Genomic DNA, 20,378 nt, shown 5'->3' on the forward strand with positions numbered 1-20,378 from the left:
ACTAGGCAAAAAAAGTAGAAAAACAAGTGATAAACATACATATATATAAATGGCTGCTTTCCTTTTGGAGTTAGGTAGAAATGCCCTTAGCTAAGAACCACAGCTGTTTCTATAGCCAAGACCACCTTGGTGAGCTTCCAGCAGGAGAGTCTATCCTTTTTCCCCAAGGACCCACTCAGAAAGCAGTGGGCATGGGGTGTCCTGCACACGGCCCTCTGTGCAGTATTTGCAGGACAGTGAGGCAGGGAAGTTTGTGAGCTGGCCTCACACCCAGGCCTCTCTCATTTCAGGCCTGGGAGGGCCTGAGGCCAGAGTGATTCTCGGGTCTGGCATGGCTTTCAGGCCAGAGCTGGGCCTTGTTTCAATTCTGTGGGTGGCCGATGCTTGTTCTTTTGCATTTGGGTGGACTATGGCCTTTTCCTGTAACTGTTCTGTGGCTTCCACTCACCTCCGCAACCTCAGATTGCAAGGGGGCAAATCTAAAACACAATGGTCACCACTGGCAGTGCATCTGAAATACACACAGGAAACACAAGAGAAATGGGCCAATAAAGCTCTCTTCATGCCACCCTGCTGGAAGACTTCACTTGCTGTTTAAATCCTGCCAGGAAAGGAACTATTGAATGGGCTACTGATGCTGGAGCCTCATCCTAGAGAGCCTGAAAACTGGGCCTGAGGAAAGGGGAGGAAGAAGGCTGGGTGGTAGCAGCTACCTTTGCCAGACAGCCTCCGTGGCTGTGTGCCGATACAGATGCTCCGGCTGTCCTCGTCGTCCTCAGGAGGTCGGCTCAGGTCATCCCAGGCACACTTGGCACTGACCCCGCTCAGGTTGGAGCCATCCGTCTCGATGCCTTTGTCAACTCTCTCCTGCTTAGAAAGAACCAAACAGCCAGAGTTCCTTCAGCGAACCAGTGGCCCAAGGTTACCACCACCTTTCCAGTATTTACTGAGTTCTTGTAGATGCTGAGCACGGAACAGATGCTGGAAGAGCAGGATGGCTGATCTTGTTCTGCCCTGGTTGCTAACTCATGATGGCAAGCCACTGGATTCCTCCAGGGGAACAAGGGATCAGGTGAAGCCAGGAAGCATGAAAATCCCAAGGAAAGCTTGTCCTCTATCTCTACCTCCCAGTAAAACCACCTGCCCCCCTGTTTCAGAGCCCTAATTCTGCCCACCCCATGTCGGCCCCTGCAGCTGATGTGGCAGAGCCAGGAACTCTTTCCCTAAGGAAAGGAAATGACTTCTCCTCCCTGGTCATTCAGGAAGAACCCCGCAGCTACTGCTACAGAGGACAGGGTGGAAGCCTGCCACAGGCTGGAGAGGCCAGGACATGGCCCAACTTCTCTAACTTCACGCCTGCACTTCCCTCTTCTAACAGCAGAGGGTGCAGTCACCCAGGGAAGCGCCACCAGGGAGCAGAGGGGCAGGACTTCCCCTAGCTGCCTCACTAACTTGTTTGGCAGAGGATGCAGTATCTTTTCCATTTCTTAGACTGAGATGGAGGCCTGGAGGGCAGTGGCCATCTGCAGACCCCATCAGAGGCCCTGCCTTTGGTGTAGGCCTTGGCCTTGTGGAGTCCCAACACTCTCCAAATGGCCTCAAGGAAGAGTTGTACCCAAACATCCCTGGGATTTCTGGTAAAACATAGTTCTGTGATGCTGGGCGTTGGATTAAAGGCCGTCTGGAAGGCTCTAGCAACGTTGCTTATAAATAGCCACGTGAGCCAAATAAAGCTCGTAAGTGAAAGCACCTCAGTAAGAATCCGCCTCTCTGTCTGCCTGACCCTCTCTGGTGGCTCCACAGGCATCACATGGGCCTGCTGCTCAGCCAGGAAGCCTATCTGTGGAAACACAAGGTAAGGTCCTTATTTCTTGAGACCAGTCAGCAGATCGCCCTGCCCTGATGCCTCCTTGGTGCTACAAGCAACTCGGGGAAAATGGAGATTTTCTTTCCTTCTTTCTTTCTTTCTTTCTTTCTCTTTCTTTCTTTCTTTCTTTCTTTCTTTCTTTCTTTCTTTCTTTCTTTCTTCTTTCTTTCTTTCTTTCTTTCTTTCTTTCTTTCTTTCTTTCTTTCTTTCCTTTCCTTTCCTTTCCTTTCCTTTCCTTTCCTTTCTTTCTTTCTTTCTTTCTTTCCTTTCCTTTCCTTTCTTTTCTTTCTTTCTTTCTTTCTTTCTTTCTTTCTTTCTTTCTTTCTTTCTTTCTTTCTTTCTTTCTTTCTTTCTTTCTTTCTTTCTTTTAATATTTTATTTTTAGATAATCTCTACACCCAATGTGGGGCTCAAACTTAAAACTCCAAGATCAAGAGTCACATGCTGTAACTGGCTGAGCCAGCCAGGCTCCCCAAAGCTGGGGATTCTGAGCACAAACAGGGAGAGGCTAAGTACAGGAGCAGTTCCGTGCTCCAGGCAGGAGTGTGTGGGCTCTGCTTTGCTCAGGGTAGAGTCTGAGCTTTACCTTCTCTACTGGCTGCCCTGGGGCCCCTCACCTAAGCAAAGAGCTGAAGACGCCTCTTGACTCAACTAGTTCAGCCCACTTACTTTATAAGTAAAAAAGACACACAGCTGGCTAGTAGCAAAGGAGAAAAGGGACAGGAGCCAGCTCTAAAATGAACCACCTGCAAGCAAGCCCCAGACAGCTACAAACGAGCACAGAAGAGTTCCCACTTGGTGCACAGGGCCCAGGAAAGAAAGTTGGACTTTCTCACCAAGGTCCCCCAGCTTGCTTGTTTTTGCTTTTGTTTTGTTTTTTTAATTTTTTATTTTTAAGTAAACTCTATGCCCAACGTGGGGCCTGAACTTATGATCCCGAGATCAAGAGTCACATGCTCCACTGACTGAGCCAGCCCCCTCCCACCACCACTTGCTTTTAAAGACTACGAGGTGCTCTGGGTCCTGCTGGCTTGTCTCAGTGGAGCCTGAAGACTAGGATGGAGAACTGTTCTTGGCATGCAGAGAAGGATGGGCTGCTTACTCTCTGGTTCAAATGACCAAGTTCTTTCTTAGTACTTGGCACTTACGACCGGGGCTAAACAACAGCCCACAGTGCCCCATGCTGGATCCCAGGGTGGCTGCAGAACAAGGACATAGGGACACATAGCCTTCGTGGTTCCTGGTTTTTGCATAAGCAGAAGCTAGAGGGAAACCAACTTTAGAGATAACAGAGGACCCTGGCAGCAATTTGAAAACTTCAGTGTTAAAGGCACTAGGAAAATAGAGGGGCGTCATCTGTGAATGAGCAGGGCTTCTGCCCAAGAACTCACAGTTCTACAGTAAAGAACCCACAGGGTCTGCTGGTTGTGTATCTGCCTTCTACCTCTCTCCTGCCACCTCTCAACCATCCTACAAGACATGGAGCTCCTGGTGGCAGCCCACAGACTACCAGCTTTTTACAGAGACATGAAAGGCTCAGGGATGGCAATGGGCTATGACTGGTGGGGCGGTGGGGGGGGGGGTGGGGACAGTGGGGGATGGGCGTAGAAGGAAGTGTATACATGCCAGGAACATTCTTAGTTGTCTTGCTGTCCTGTTTCATGAGCAGCCCATTAGGAAGGAAGTCATGCTCTAGGTGGTTTTCAAAATTAACTTGCATGCAAAGAGTGTTTCTTCTGGGAAACCAAAGATGTCACTGCACAGCTGGGCCACAGGGAGTGGGCGACTGCAGGTCTGCACGTATACAGACTTCCTTTATACATCCAGGAATGCCTGCCTCCCCAGGGGAGGAGCTTGGAATCTGATTGCCCAAGCTGAAAATGTATCTAGAAGGGGCATGCGATCACTAGACTCATCACAATTCCCACTGCAGCAGGGCCATGGGGTCAGTATCACCTACCCTGTTACCAGATGCTGGCGGTAGGGAGGTGGCTCCCTGAAAGAAAGTTTGTGTTCTTTTAAGAAGATGGAAGTGGGAGGATGAATCCTGGGCAAGCAATATTGATTTTCTATAGTGAAAATCTGGTGATCTTATTTTTTAAGTCAGGTTTATTGATGTATGACTTGCATACAATAAAATTCATCCTTTCCCCCCCACTCTTTTTATTTATTATTTATTTATTATTTTAATTTTTTATTGATTTATTCTTTAAAGATTTTATTTATTTATTTATTTATTAAAATTTTTTTTATTTTTTAATTTTTTTTTTAAATTTATTTATGATAGTCACAGAGAGAGAGAGAGAGGCAGAGACACAGGCAGAGGGAGAAGCAGGCTCCATGCACCGGGAGCCTGACGTGGGATTCGATCCCGGGTCTCCAGGATCGTGCCCTGGGCCAAAGGCAGGCGCTAAACTGCTGCACCACCCAGGGATCCCAGATTTTATTTATTTATTCATGAGACACACACACACACACACACACACACACACACACACAGATTCAGAGACACAGGCAGAGGGAGAAGCAGCCTCCATGCAGGGAGCCCAACGTGGGACTCGATCTCAGGTGTCCAGGATCACACCCTGGGCTGAAGGCGGCGCTAAACCGCTAAGCCACCCGGGCTGCCCTTTATTTATTTTTTTTATCAGTACAAACAGTTTCTAGTTTATTTGTTCCCTTTGATGTAGTTCCAATTATCTCAAGAACTGCTCTTACATTTTAAGGTGTCAGAGTAAGCATGGATCCTCATTTCTTTTTATGAGTCTAGCCAAGATATTACTGTAGCATCATCCCAATCTCAATATTATAAATTTCCATTTATTCATAATATAAAAGTCAATTTAATCTCACCCTTTTTGGCAGCCTCGGTGGCCCAGCAGTGTAGCGCCGCCTTCAGCCCAAGGTGTGATCCTGGAGACCGGGATTGAGTCTCACGTCAGGCTCCCTGCATGGAGCCTGCTTCTCCCTCTGCCTGTGTCTCTGCCTCTCTCTCTCTCTGTCTCTCTCTCTGTCTCTCTCTCTCTCTCTGTCTGTCATGAATAAATAAATAAAATCTTTAAAAAAAGTCTCACCCTTTTTAAATGCAAAAAAAACATGTGTCTGAGGCCAGCTTTCCTGGCCTGAAGTTTCCGCTCCCTATGTGCTCTGCAGAATTCAGGGGACAAGTTCCAAATCATGCCATATTTCTACTCATTCACAAATAAAGCTCCTCCGTTTTCCCAGCATGAAAGCCAGTGTTATTTGGAAGAGGCCTAGGGATAGTGTGCTAGAAAGGTTTTCCTTGCTCCAGACATACTTGCAGGTGTGGATCGATCTCAAATATGGTCTCTCCCCTCCGCATGTCAGTTATCAGCCAGGGGCCGCCAGCGCTGTGGACAAGGAAAGGGGACAGGATAGTAACTGAGGGTCTGGGGCTGATGGGCTGGGCCTTCAGACTGCCCTGTTTGCTGCCCCAGGCCCAAAACAAAGGGGAGCAATGAGGTCAAGGACTGTCAGGGAGTGAATCATCAGGAATCCCTGATACGAAAAACCAGTGCCTGAAAAACAACGTAAGGGGAAGCCCACATGTGGGGGTAAGGAGGAACTCCCACCCCCAGGCCCAGGAAGCCAGGCCCCACCTCATTGGGCTGGTGTGTACTCACACGGGCACCGTTCGCAGCAGCTCCAAGATGCCCTGCCCATTCCACTGCTGGGCTGCGTGCAGCTCCTCGGTGCAGACGCCAACAATCTGAGACCCGGGCACAAGAAGCCATTGTGTGTTAATGGCCAGTCCACCCACCCACCCAGGACTGCCACCTAGGCTTTTTCAGGATCAACTCAAGTTGGGGGACCACAAGAAGGATCTATGGTCAAGGGCTTGTCTGTCAAAATAGGATTGTTTCCGTAGGAGGGAACAGCCGCCTGGCTAGGAGATTTCCAGAAGAGTCCACAGATAGGGCACTGGGGCCTGACGCTTGCCCTGCTATAAGGAGTCAGGTGTCTGGGTGACATGATGTCTAGCCCCGGACGGCAGAGGTGAAAATCAGATGGGTCTTTAGCCCATGTCTCCGAAGGCAGGGGGAGTTTAGGGAGATGCTACTGCCTAGACTAGGATCACCGGGAATGTAAACACAGGAGATTCTGAGACCTTTTAGGCTCCGAGCAATGACAACCAAAGGGCCCAGCAGTTTGCAGAAAAGCTCTCTTTCCTCATCAGGGGCGGGGCCTTTGTGTAAACCTCAAGGGAAATAAGTGAACCTTCACATGGACCCCATCATGATCACAAGCAAGCCCAGCTGCAGCGGGGGTGGATGGATGTACACCCCTTCTGGGTAAGGGCAAGGCTGGCTTGAAGTTGTCTTCCTACTGGGTGGTCCTGTGCCTACAGCCACCTGGGACTTTACCAGTTCACCAAAATGCCTACCTTGTTAGGCTTAGCTGCTCAACTACAGCCCCCCGCCCCCTTGCCCGGCCCCACATGGCCCCTTCTCTTTCCCCCTTCTCCCATCTCAGCAGGCTCCAATCTACCCAACCAGCCATCAGAGGGAAGAGAAAATGCAAGAGAAGGAAATCTCCTGTTGCCTTCACTCCCCCCTACCCAAGCCCTCCTCTACTACAAAGACTATTCCCTCAGAGAATGCTTGGGCCCACATCCAACCTCTGCCTCACCTGGAGGAATGTAACCACCCCAAAGGGTGTCTGTACAGGTTGCATTTGTGGGTCTTCTGTCAGCAACATGTGCTGAATTCTTGACTCACTGTTATCCAAAGGGCTATGCCAAGACACGTGGTCCCCGCTGCAGAAGGTGTTCTCTGTGGGAAGAGACATGAGGATGCTCAGTGTTGGAGGCCCTGCATCCATGCCTGGAACCCTGATACCAGAGGAGTCCAGACTGGGAACCTCCCCAGTCTACTAGGGGAAGCATTCACTCATATAGGAGAAAAGATTGTGGAGATTCCCCCAAACCTAATGTGTTCCTGCTTGCCAATTCTGCCAGCCTTTGGTAGAAAAGGACAAGCTGCTACTGTAGATGCTCACTTGGTGTAGTACATCCAAAGACTTACTTGGGATTGGGGAGCCATGATCAAGTCTGCCAGCAAAGAATACGGTGCTTTAGTGTGGGGCCACCTGGCCAGAAATCCTCAAGGAGGCTGGAGGGCAGGGAAAGCACTTCACCACAGAAAAGTACATCCCTGTTTCCAATCCTTTTCTGTGCTGCGGAAAGTATTTCTAAAAGGAACCACCTACTGTGGAGGGCCTTTGAGACTGGCCACTGGTTTCCCACAGGTAGACAGATAGAGGGATTTCTGAAGAACAGTGGACGCTTCAAGGACATGGAGGTCTGGATTGTGCCTCACACACCTCTGCAGAGATGTATAGCTGGAAGGGTGGGTGTTTCCACGAAATTACAGACATTGTGCCCAGACTGACCAAGAGAAACATGCAAACATGGCCAACTCATAGCCTCACCACTGCACTTCACATAGGCTCATCACTTCAAAAAAATTTTCTAGAATAGCATAACCACAAGGAAGAAAACATCCATGTGGTAGGAAGTCTCTCCCCACCCCTGATCCTTCTGCTAGGTACCCTGTCCTTTTTTTTTTTTTTTTTAATATTTTATTTATTTATTCATGAGAGACACAGAATGAGAGAGAGAGGCAGAGAAGCAGGCTCTATGCAGGGAGCCTGATGTGGGACTCGATCCAGGGACTCCAGGATCACGCCCTGGGCCGAAGGCAGGCACTAAACCGTTAAGCCACCCAGGGATCCCTGGGTACCCTTTCCAAAGGTACTCTGTATTTAATAGCTTGTGTGCATTTACAGGTTCTCTCCATCTTTTGTTTCCCCTAATATAAATGGTAGCATACTGTTTTGCACATTTTGTTTAATGATATATCTTGGGAGATCATTTCATGTCAGCACATAAAAACCTACCTCATTCTGAGATTCCTGTGTGGCTCAGTGGTTGAGCATCTGCATTTGGCTCAGGTCATGATCCCAGGGTCCCGGAATCGAGTCCCGCATCAGGCTCCCTGTATGGAGCCTGCTTCTCCCTCTGCCTGTATCTCTGCCTCTCTCTGTGTGTGTCTCTCATGGATAAATAAACAAAATCTCTTTTGAAAATCTACCTCATTCTTTTTTTTTTTTTTTTTTTTTAATTCATGAGAGACACACACAGAGGCAGAGACACAGGCAGAGGGAGAAGCAGGCTCCACACAGGGAGCCCGACATGGGACTCGATCCTGGGTCTCCAGGATCACGCCCTGGGTTGAAGGCAGCGCTAAACCACTGAGCCACCCGGGCTGCCCTACCTCATTCTTTTTAAGATTTTATTTATTTGACAGAGCATAAGCAGGGGAGTGGCAGGCAAAGGGAGAAGCAGGCTCCCTGTTGCCTCTGGTGGGGCTCAATCTCAGAACCCTGGGATCATGACCTGAGCTGAAGAAGGTGGAGGCTTAAACAACTGAGCCATCCAAGTGCCCCCCTCATTCTTTTTTTTAAAAAGATTTATTATTTATTTTAGAGAGACAGACAGACAGACAGACAGACAGAAGTGGGAGAGGGATAGAAAATCTCACAGACTCCATGCTGAGCATGGAGCCCAATGCAGGACTCAATCTCAGGACCCTGAGATCATGACCTGAGCCAAAACCAAAAGTTGAATGCTTAACTGACTGTGCCACCCAGGCACTCTGCTACCTCATTCTTTAAGTGGCTGTATGGTAGTTCATTGTGGTCTATTACTTATGATCTGGGAATCTCAACAGCTGGGGACTCTACACTTTTTATCAATATTTAAGGCCAGGCAGAACATGAAAATACATACACAGGAATGCCTGGGTGGCTCAGCGGTTGAGCCTCTGCCTTCAGCTCAGGGCGTGATCCCAGGTCTGGGCATCCAGTCCCACATCGGGCTTCCTGCATGAGCCTGCTTCTTCCTCTGTGTCTCTGCCTCTCTCTCTGTGAATCTCATGAATAAATTAATAAAATCTTAAAAAAAAAAAAAGACAGAAAATACACACCCAAAACACACACTCACCTAGCCTGAAGCCTCCCAGGAAGGCCTGAGAAAGCCTCTCACTTGTCTTGGTCTGAATATTAACTCCCTCCTATGTCGGGTGTGGTTACACTAACTACTTTTTCCATCTAAGAGACAGGCTCAGCTTTTTGGTCCTAACCTCAAAAGCATTCACTCACATGGGGTAATAAAGGTAGAGAAGGCACAGCTTCAGGCAGAGCCAACTAGAAACCTTCAAACCTTCAAATTTCCTGCTATGCCCACTTTTCCCAGATTCCTTCTCCTTTTACAGAAACGTGTCTATAAGCAGCTTGCATGATCTACAAGTTAGAAACAAAGCACTAAGCAAAAAGATTCAATTAGTAATTCAAAAGCTTATCCTATAACAAGCTTACCCCAGATGGCTTCACTGGTAAATTCTACCAAACATTTAAAGAATTAATACCAATTCTTCACAAACTTCCAAAAAATAAGAAGTAACACTTGCCAATTCTTTCTATAAAACAAATATTACCCTGATACCAAAGCCAGACAAAGGCATTATAAGAAAAGAAAGCCATAGACCATTATCCCTTATTCATACAAACACAAAAATTCACACTAGGCAGTAGCAAACGGAATATAGCAAAATATAAAAAAGGGTTATACACAATGAGCAAGTGAGATTTATCCCAGAAATACAAGGTTGAGGTAACATAAGAAAACTAATGTAATATATCAATAGAATGAAGATTAAAAAACACCCCACATGATCATCTTAATAGACACAGAAAAAGCATTTGCAAAATCTAATACTCTTTAATGATAAAAACATTCAAACTAGGAAGAGACAGGAGCTTCCTCAGTCTATAATAGGGCATCTACAAAAAACCTACAGCTAACACCATACTTGATTGTAAAGATCTGAATTATTTTCCTCTCAGATCAGGTACATAACAGAGATGCCCACTCTTACCACTTCTATTTAACATTGCATTAGGGGTTCTAAGCAGGGAAACTAGGCAAGAAAAATAAACAAAAATCCAGGTAAGAGGGCAGCCCGGGTGGCTCAGCGGTTTGGCGCCGCCTTCGGCCCAGGGCGTGACCTGGGATCGAGTCCCATGTCAGGCTCCCTGCATGGAGCCTGCTTCTCCCTCTGCTTCTGTCTCTGTCTCTACCTCTCTCTCTGTGTGTCTCTCATGAATAAATAAATAAAATCTTAAAAAAAAATCCAGGTAAGTTGGAAAGGAAATGAAACTATATTTGCAAATGACATGATCTTTTACATAGAAAATCCTAAGGAATCCACTAAACAACTAACAGGATAAAAAAGTTCAGCAAGGTTACAGGGGACAACAGCAATGTACAAAAATCACTTGTATTTCTGTGCACTTGTGATGAACAATCTGAAAATGAAATTAAGAAAGCTTCCACTTACAATAGAATAGAAAACAATGCTCAGGAATAAATTTAACCAAAAAAAAAAAAAAAAGTAAAACTTGTGCTATTTCAAAACACTGTTGAAAGGAATTAGAGAAGACCTCCATTAATGGAAAAATATACAATATTCATGGACAGAAAGACAAGATTGTTGACAGTAATAGATTTAATGCAATCTCTATTAAAATGCCAAATGCCGGGATCCCTGGGTGGCGCAGCGGTTTGGCGCCTGCCTTTGGCCCAGGGCATGATCCTGGAGACCCGGGATCAAATCCCACATCGGGCTCCCGGTGCATGGAGCCTGCTTCTCCCTCTGCCTGTGTCTCTGCCTCTCTCTCTCTCTCTCTGTATCTGTCATAAATAAATAAAATATTTAAAAAAATAAAAAATAAAAAAATAAAATGCCAAATGCCTTTTTTGTAGAAATGTACATGATGGGCAGCCCCGGTGGCGCAGCGGTTTGGCGCCGCCTGCAGCCTGGGGTGTGATCCTGGAAACCCGGGATCGAGTCCCACATCGGGCTCCCTGCATGGAGCCTGCTTCTCCCTCTGCCTGTGTCTCTGCCTCTTTCTCTGTGTGTCTATGAATAAATAAATAAAATTTAAAAAGAAATGTACATGATGATCCTAAAATTCATATGAAAATTCAAGGGATCCTTGGGACACCTCGGTGGCCCAGGGGTTGAACACCAGTCTTCGGCTCATGTCTCTCATGAATAAATAAAGCCAAAGAAAAAAAGAAAAAGAAAATGCAAGGGATCCAGAAAAGGTTGAAACAAGCTTGAAAAAGACAAAAGTTGGAAGACTTAATCTTCCTGACTTCAAAACTTGTTACAAAGCTACAGTTAGCAAGACAGTGCGGTAGTGGGGCTCCTGGCTGGCTCAGTCAGTGGAGCATGCAGATTCTTGATCTCAGGGTTGTGAGTTCAAGCTCCACATTGAGTAGAGAGATTGTTTAAAAATAAAGTTAAAAAAAATTTTTTTAAAGATTTTATTTACTCATGAGACACACACACACACACACACACAGAGAGAGAGAGAGAGAGAGAGAGCGAGGCAGAGAGACAGGCCTAGGGAGAAGCAGGCTCCATGCAGGGAGCCCGACGTCGGACTTGATCCCAGGACTCCAGGATCATGCCCTGGGCCGAAGGCAGGCGCTAAACTGCTGAGCCACCCAGGGATCCCCTAATTTTTTTTTTTTTTTTTTTAAAGACAGTGTGGTACTGGCATAAGGAGAGGCATTTGATCAATGTAACAGAATTTAGAGTCCAGAAATAAACCCTAACATTTATGGCCAATTAATTTTCAACAAGAATGCCAAGACAATTCAATACAGGAAAGATAATTTTTTCAGCAAGTGGTAGTGGAATAACTGGATATTCACATACGAAAGAATCAAGTCGGATCTCTTCCTTACACCACAAACAAAAATTCATCAATTAACTAATTTTAAAAAAGATTTTATTTATTTATTCATGAGAGATACAGAAAGAGAGAGACAGAGACACAGGCAGAGGGAGAAACAGGCTCCATGCAGGGAGCCCGATGCAGGACTCAATCCCAGATCCAGGGATCACACCCTGAGCCAAAGGCAGGTGCCCAACCACCAAGCCACCCAGGTGTCCCAAAAATTAATTTAAAATAGATCATAGACCTAACTGTAATAGCTGAAACTGTAAAACTTTTAGAAGAAACATAGTAATAAACCTTCTGACCTTAAATCAGGCAATGGTTTCTTAGATAGACACCAAGTGCACCATCAACAAAGGATAAATTGGACTTCATTAAGATAAAAATCTTTTATGTTGCAAACAGTACCACTGAGAAAGTAAAAAGAAATGCAAACCCAAACCATAATGAAATACCACTTCACAAACATCAGGATGGCTATCATAAAACAAAACAAAACAAAATAAAACACCATGTAGAAAATGACAAATGCTGGTGAGGCTGTGGAAAAACTTTCAAGTTGGGTGCACTGTTCCTGGGAGTGTAGGATGGTACAGCCACTGTGGAAAACAGAGTGACAGTGCCTCCAAAAGTTAAACACAGACTTGTCATAGGATCCAGCAATTCTACGCCTGGGTACACACCTGAAAGAATTAAAGAGACTCAAACACATACTTATACACCCATGTTCACAGCAGAATTATTCACAACAGCCAGAAAAGAGAAGCAAGCCAAGGGTCCATCAACGGATGAATGGATTAACAAAACGTGGTATATATTTTTCAGCCTTAAAAAAGGACATTCTAGGGCAGCCCCTGTGGCCCAGAGGTTTAGTGCTGCCTTGGGCCTGAGGTGTGATCCTGGGGACCTGGGGTCGAGTCCCACGTCGGGCTCCCTGCGTGGAGCCTGCTTCTCCCTCTGCCTGTGTCTCTGCCTCTCTCTCTCTCTCTCTCTCTCTCTCTGTGTCTGCCATGAATAAATAAATAAAATCTTTTTTAAAAAAGGACATTCTAATACATGCTACAAGATGGATAAACATTGAAGACATTATGTTAAGTAAGCTAATCTGCCCAAAATGGACTTCACTCATATGAGGTACCAGAGTAGTCAAATTATTATAGAGACAGAAGGTAGAAGGGTGGTTGCCAGAGGCTGGGGGAGGAGGGAAGTGGAAAGTTAGCACTTAATGGGTATAAAGTTTCAGTTGAGAAAGATAAAGTTCTGGAGATGGATGGTGGCAACAGTTGTACAACAATGTAAAATGTATTTAATGCCACGTAATATACATAGAAAAATGGTTAAAGTAGTAAATTTTGTGTTATGTATATTTAACAATTGTTTTTAAAAGAAAGTGAAAAAATAATAAAAAAATAAAAAATAAAGTAAAAAGGTAACCTACAGAATGTGAGAAAATATTTACTAGTCGTACATCTGATAGGTACCCAGAATATATAAAGACTTGCAACTCAATAATAAAAAGACAAATAACTTTAAAATGGGGATCTAAATAGAGCTTTCTCAAAAAAAGATATAAAAATAGCCAATAAGCACATGAAAAGATGCTCAGCATGATTAGCCATTAGGGAAATGCATATCAAAACCACAGTGAGATACCATCACTTCACATCCACTAGGGTGGCTAGAATTACAATGACAATAACAAATGTCGGTAAGGATAGAAACTGGAATCCTCATACACTGCTGACGGGAATATTATTAAATAAGGGAGCTGGGGGGGATCCCTGGGTGGCTGAATGGTTTAGTGCCTGCCTTTGGCCCAGGGTGTGATCCTGGAGTCCCGGGATCAAGTCCCATATCGGGCCGTCTGCATGGAGCCTGCTTCTCTCTCTGCCTGTCTCTGCCTCTCTCTTTCAGTGTCTCTCATGAATAAATAAATAAAATCTGTATGTATAAATAAATAAATAAATAAATAAATAAATAAATAAATAAATAAATAAATAAGGGAGCTGGGATGCCTGAGTGGCTCAGCGGTAGAGTGTCTGCCTTCAGCTCAGGTCATCATCCCGGGGTGCCAGGATAGAGTCCCACATCAGGCTCCTCGCAGGGAGCCTGCTTCTTCCTCTGCCTATGTCTCTGTCTCACTCTTTCTCTGTGTCTCTCGTGAATAAATAAATAAAATCTTTTTTTAAAAAAGCTAAGTTTAGGGATCCCTGGGTGGCGCAGGGGTTTAGCGCCTGCCTTTGGCCCAGGGCGCGATCCTGGAGACCCGGGATCGAATCCCATGTCGGGCTCCCGGTGCATGGAGCCTGCTTCTCCCTCTGCCTATGTCTCTGCCTCTCTCTCTCTCTCTGTGTGTGTGTGTGTGTGTGTGTGTGTGTGACTATCATAAATAAATAAAAATTAAAAAAAAAAAAAGCTAAGTTTGTCTAGATTTTTATTTTTACTTTTTAAAAAGGTTTTATTTAAAGGCAGGCATTCAACCACTGAGCCACCCAGGTGCCTCTTGTCTAGGTTTTTAAAAGTGAGTCAATCTTAGGGGGAAAATACAGGTAGGTTATGTGATAGGCAGTACACAGAAGTGTTATGGATGACTCAAAAGTTTGGTAAATGTGGCACTGTGCCCCATCACTGACTTGTCCCATGACCTTGGGCAGTGTCTCTCAAGGATCTTTTCCTCATTTGTAGAAAATGGAAGTGTCGGTCATTCAGGTCATGTAGACCTATAACATACCAATGTGTGGGCATTGTAAGTCAGGTTTCTCTCAGGCTGCTGCTTACCCTGAGAAGGTAGTAATCAAGAATCCAGGACCTTGGCCTTGTTTTGCCCACTTTGCCTTTCCCCCAGGATTCCTCCCTTTCACCTAGTATATTTTTTCTTTTTTCTTTTTTTTTTTAATGACTAATGAGATGTAATTCACATACTGTGAAATTCACAGTTGTGAAACCATCACCACAATGAACCCCAGAACATTTTCATCACCCCCAAAAAGCAATGCCTACAAGTCACTCCTCGTTTCCCCCTAACCATTCTAGCCATAGGCAACCTCTAATTTCTCTGTCTCCATAGATTCGCCTCTCTGGACATTCCATACAAGTGGACTCATATATGTCCTTTTGTGACTGTCTTCTTTCACTTAGTATAATGTTTTTAAGGTTCATGTTGTAGCATGTATCAATACTTCATTTTTATTGCCAAATAATATTGCATTGTGTGCATATAGCACGTTTTATTTATCTATTCGTTAATGAAGTTAAGAACCCGCCAGAGCCTGTAGCTCACAGCACAAGCCAGTAGGTGGCACCATCGCTCCTGGTTTAAGGAAGCGTTGCTTCAGTTCTCTTCCACCCACACCACACCTAGCTGCCTGGTCTGTAAAAACGTACCCCAAACCTGGCAAGAAGATAAGCTGGAAATAGGGAAAAGGCTGAAACGGTTTGAAGCCATGACCTTTGATTAGTCAGAACTGACCCTGGCTTAAAAATAAACGTTGTACAGGGCAGCCTGGGTGGCTCAGCGATTTGGCACCGCCTTCAGCCCAGGGGGGATCCAGTCCCACTTCAGGCTCCCTGCATGGAGCCTGCTTCTCCCTCTGCCTGTGTTTCTCCTTCTTTGTGTCTCTCATGAATAAATAAATAAAATCTTAAAAAAATAAACGTTGTACAAACCAAAACTGTTTAAATGAAATAAGAATGACAAAGGAAAAAAAAAAACCTTCATACAGACTTAATTTAGAAAAGGGCTTAATTTAGGCAGCTGGAAGGGGAGACCCTAAGGCAGAAAAGGGAGACAGGCTCAGCTGCTGCTCTGGGACCAACACGTGTGGATCAGGAGTGAATCCGAAGGAGGGATGAGGGAGGAGAACTCATAACTACTCACAGAAAGGTTTGGGGGCACACCATGCTAACAACCTTCCTGACTGGGACTCGGTCTTTCTTCCTCAGCCCTGCCTGGTGGGGGGACGAGACTTATTAGCTCTGCCGTGGCCAAGAAACGGTCTTTCTTAACAATGAAAGAGCCTTGGTCACAGTTTTCAAGCCTGGGACAAAGCCACAATGGGCTCATTCTTGAGTCCAGTCTGGTCTTTATGCCCTCGGTGCTTGGCCCCATTCTGTGTGGAGCCACCGCGGGTCTCAGCACTCAGGCCTCAGCGCCCACCCCAGGAAGTTCTCAGCCCCTTCAGAGGGGTTTTCAAATGCTAATAACGCCTCAGTCAGAGGCCAGCTGTTCAGGCCAGTGGTTAGAGGGGCACGTTACCTCTCTCTTCCTCTCTTTGGCTCCCAGAAGTGTCCTAACCAAGACATTAGGATGCAAATCCCTGGGACCTCCACCCAAACCACACAGCAGAGGGGCCTCCTGGAGTCTGAAGGCAGGCCATTCCAGGTGAAGCCTGGATGCTCACTTGCCATTCCCTTCCCCTCCTCTGAGCTCTGCCACCAAGAAACCTCCCTCAGCTGCTACCTATTTGGCAAAGTCATCAGAGAATACCACGCCAAAAAACTGCTAGGTATAGGTCTGCCCCTTGCTTCACTGAGACTAAGGTTTCACCACTCTATGTCTCCTTCCCCATTAACAACTGCCTGGCAAGAACTCTTAAAAGTTGAGAGTGCTGTATGGGAGTGCAGAGTTTTGTTTTAAGATGTTTATTTTTAAGTAATCTCTACACCCAATGTGGTATGCAAACCCACAACACTGACATCAGGAATCACACGCTCTACCGAATGAGCCAGCCAGGCACTCCGGGAGTGCAGCTTCTACTCAGCCCCTCAGATTGGCCCTGACCCTACCCCCACTTCTCAAACATCCATGCTTTAGTCTTGGTCGTTTGAAGTTGGATTGTGCCGGATATAAGAAGTTACCAAAATCTAGGGAAATGGGTTGCAGAAGAAAACAGCCATTGTTTGTAAAATAATTAGTGCTGCCTTTGAAACACTGAGGAACAAATACATTCTTCAAGAATTCTTAATTCAACCCAACTCCGGAAAATGACTGTCAGTCTACCATTCTGTGTGAAAATACAGTCCCAGTAATGTTTTTGCATAATAGTTTGGAAAGCAATGCTCCACCCTCCACACCCTATCCCACAATTAATATACTTGGTCTGAGGGGAACAGGTTAATGTCTTCCAGAGCCAAAAAGAGTGGATTTCTCATGGCTGAAGCTCGGACCCCCGAAGGCAAAGGCACTTTTGAGTGAGGCTCTGAGAGGAAGAAGGGAAGAAACACAGCTGAATTGTACCAGGTATCAAATGAGTGGCTGGTCTACAAGAGGTATTTTAGAGAGATTTGGAAAATGGGAGATGGCACAAAACAGGCTGGCAGACTGGAGTCTGTGGACTTAGAAGTCAAATTTTTTTCTTTTTAAGATTTATTTCTTTCAGAAGGAGGGAGGGAAGGAGAGAGAGAGAGAGAGAAAGATAGCACACCAGCACAGGAAGGGGAGGGAGAGATAGAATTCCAAGCAGACTCCACGCTGAGTACAGTGCCCAACGTGGGGCTCAATCCACCAAGAGTCGGATGCTTAACTGACTGAGCCACCCAGTGCCCCTCAAGGTTAAGCTTTTGAACAATGGGGTAGCCATCAGTTTTTCAAGAACAGTCTCCAGTTTTCTTGCCTTGTTGCTCACAAATCACAGCAATGATCACACCTGGTTTGACAACGTGTACTTAAATGTCCTATACGAGGACACAGAGCTGGTTACTAGGAGGGCTTAGCAGTTCTTCCTTAAAATGCCAGATGTGCTAGACACACCCCCAACAACACAGGCTGCTGATAGGGAAGGGTCAGGTAGCCTGTCCTCCTGTCCCTAGAGAGTCCCAGCAGGAAACCAAAACACATGGGGAGCATCTGATGACTGCCCGATGCCACCCTCCTTTCTGAGAAGGCCCAAGATGCTACTGCAGCCATTGTAGTCTGTGGTCTGCACAGCGGAGCTGGGTCCACAGGCTTCCTTTGAGATTCAAAGACAGCCCCTTAAAGTCAGCTGAAGGCTCACAAACTGAAATATCCTTATGAGGGCTGAAACCCAAGTCTGCACAGCCTCAGGCAGCCTCATGATGCCCCAGTGAGAGGAGATAACCTGGAGGTTTTACTGAATGAATCAGCTCTGGTTGGGGCAGTGGAAGAGTAAAGTTCAAAGTCAGTTCTGCTGGCCTATTCCCAGCTCAGATGCTCCTAACTGGGGCCACAGTTGGCCCACTGCCCCCAGTGGATCTTGCATGTAATCCTATCCTAATTTCTAAAGCCCAGGTGCTTTCTCCTTGCTCTAAGCCAAGCTGGGGGGAGGGGTGAGGATGTGTGTATTTAGTTTCTGTTTCTTCAGCCTACAAAATTTCAGGAGGTCATAGGGTGTAGGACAGCCTAATGCCACTGCCACAGACTATATTTCTGATACACCCATGAGATGCTATGCTCATTATGGGGAGAGTATGAGCCCAGGCACTGCACAGAAGATGCTGTCCTAACACCTTCCAGGCCTCCACTACTTTAGGTACCTGACAGTACCTACCAAAGGATGAGTGGCACAGACCCTCTTCTTGATCGGAATGATCAGCAACTCTCCTTCCTCCAACAATCCAAGCAAAGCTGTGAGCGAGCACTTCCCTGCCTGCTAGCTCCTACTCCCCATCTCCAAGCCAAGGATAAGAATTTAGCTCAGAGCCTTGCAGCAGTGGTGAGGCAAGGCCTATCTCAGGAATTCTGGATAGCAGTTAAGGGCAGTGATGCATACACATCACATAGGAGCAAAAAAAGAGGGATCCCTGGGTGGTGCAGTGGTTTGGCGCCTGCCTTTGGCCCAGGGCGTGATCCTGGAGACCTGGGATCGAGTCCCACGTCGGGCTCCCGGTGCATGAAGCCTGCTTCTCCCTCTGCCTGTGTCTCTGCCTCTCTCTCTCTCTCTCTCTCTCTCTCTGTGACTATCAAAAATTAAAAAAAAAAAAAAGGAGCAAAAAAAGAAAAGTATGTCCTGGGTAATTCCCCTCTAACACTCGAACAATACAAGGAGAGGATAAGGATGGGATACTCTAGAGCTTAGAGGCTTCAACTGGTACAAAGCAACTGAATTCGGCACCCCTGCCTTTCTCCACACACATGCACAGCAGAAAGGATGCTTGCAGAAAAGGAGGTCTCAGGAGCATGACTATACAATCTCTCTTTGTGGGGTTTCAAATCAAACTCCTCCAAAGAAAGGCCATTTTCTTTGGAGAAAGGAAAAACAGGAAAAAGTATATACTGTAGGGGGAGGGAAAGAAACAGATTCACTGGACATGTGTTAACAAGCTTTGAGGCTAGGAGAGGCTAGCAGGCAGACTCTTCATCGCTGAATAGTGTGGATGGTGGCTGGCTGTCAGGTTTTTCCAACCTGGTCAAGTGGTGAAAGCGAAAATGAACTGTACTCCCCCACACACCACACATACCTTTTTAAAATTCTGAGTGCAGCTTCATAACCTGAAAAGTTAATTTGAGTGTTTATGGTTAGAGAGCTTCCCTTAACTAGTTCTGTCTGATATTAATTTGGCTAAATGTGGTTACAAGACAGAGGGAAATGAATGGGCTGTACTGCTTAATTAAATAAGGAAGAGCAAGGGGACATGTTTGTTCTTATAAAACTGCAAGGAACCATAAAGGATATTCCTTCTAGGTTTTGCCCAGAATCAAAGGAATCACCAAGGATTAGAAACCCAGCCAAAAGAGGCTCAAAATTGTTTCCCTATGTATTTTCTCAAAAACCTCTGGCTCCCCAGCTCTCTCCCTCTCCCTCAAAGCTGTGATCATAAAGACAAATAGTAAAGTGTAAGGAAAATCCCATTTATAAGCAGAGAAGCTCAGCAACCTGGAATAATGGTTACAGCAGGGGAGGTAGGAGGCTGGAGGGCTGCTGGGGCCACTGGCAGCTCTCATCCAAAAGTGAGTCTCTGGGGGCTGCAGACCTTTCAAGAATGGCTCACTCCCTGCCAATAGTGTGGTTTCCCCAGAGGCAGAGTGCGGATCCCTGACACTCACCTTGCGTCTGTACACACTGGGCCATGGCAGGACTCATTCTTCCCACAGGAAGGTGAATGCCTCGGTGCAAAAAGAGCTGAGTAGAGTTTACCTGGCATGGCGTGTGGCTGTCACTAGTCAAGTCCTATCCACTCACCCTCTATGTGCCATGCTCTCCTACAAGGAATACAGATCCTTACTCTCCATTTCCAGAGAGCCTTGAGTCCTAAGCAGGCAGATGCTTTCACTTTTCTTTTAAAGTAGCTCCATCTGTTTAGACACCTGTCGGCATTGGAAGGAAACGTCTTTTGCCCAGAGGCTTGTAACTTTGCAAAACCCATTTCTGCTCTTCTCACTCTCCTGAGCCTACACACAGGGCCCGCCACCTGCATGCAGGCCCTTTGTTCTTAAAGCCAAAATAACTATAGAAGGTTTTAAATTTGCAGTTCCTATATACATTTCAACCCCCAAACAGTACTAGAAGATGCTTTGAAGCTTTAAAAATCAAGCACATGCGTCTAATCTTTCCATCTTTTTCCTGAAGAGATTAGGTAAGTCTACAATGAAAATCCATTTAGCTGCCAAGCATCCGTAAAGTGGCACAGTCACTTTGGAGGGCCACAGAGCAGAATCTACTAATATAAAAGGACTTTCTCTTTGACCTAATCATTCCACCTCATGGTACGTATCTGCCCTAGA

The 20,378-nt window shown here is 45.9% G+C and overlaps 1 protein-coding gene across 5 annotated transcripts in view; it reads right to left on the reverse strand.

Moving 5' to 3' along the window:
- The window catches only part of SUFU (SUFU negative regulator of hedgehog signaling), a 122,385-nt gene that overhangs the window by 31,563 nt on the left and 70,444 nt on the right, over window positions 1-20,378 (reverse strand). For 3 of the 5 annotated variants that reach the window (XM_072805514.1, XM_072805517.1, XM_072805515.1), the window contains exons 4-7: window positions 6,518-6,660; window positions 5,512-5,597; window positions 5,166-5,238; window positions 714-870 (exon numbers count right to left, since the gene is read on the reverse strand). In XM_072805514.1, coding sequence (XP_072661615.1) covers window positions 714-870; window positions 5,166-5,238; window positions 5,512-5,597; window positions 6,518-6,660 — 459 coding nt within the window. The remainder of the gene's footprint in view (window positions 1-713; window positions 871-5,165; window positions 5,239-5,511; window positions 5,598-6,517; window positions 6,661-20,378) is intronic. The other 2 variants (XM_072805516.1, XM_072805518.1) reach the window with 1 other exon arrangement.

The sequence above is a fragment of the Canis lupus genome, chromosome 29 (genome assembly GCF_048164855.1).
Source record: "Canis lupus baileyi chromosome 29, mCanLup2.hap1, whole genome shotgun sequence".
Taxonomy (NCBI): Eukaryota; Metazoa; Chordata; class Mammalia; order Carnivora; family Canidae; genus Canis; species Canis lupus.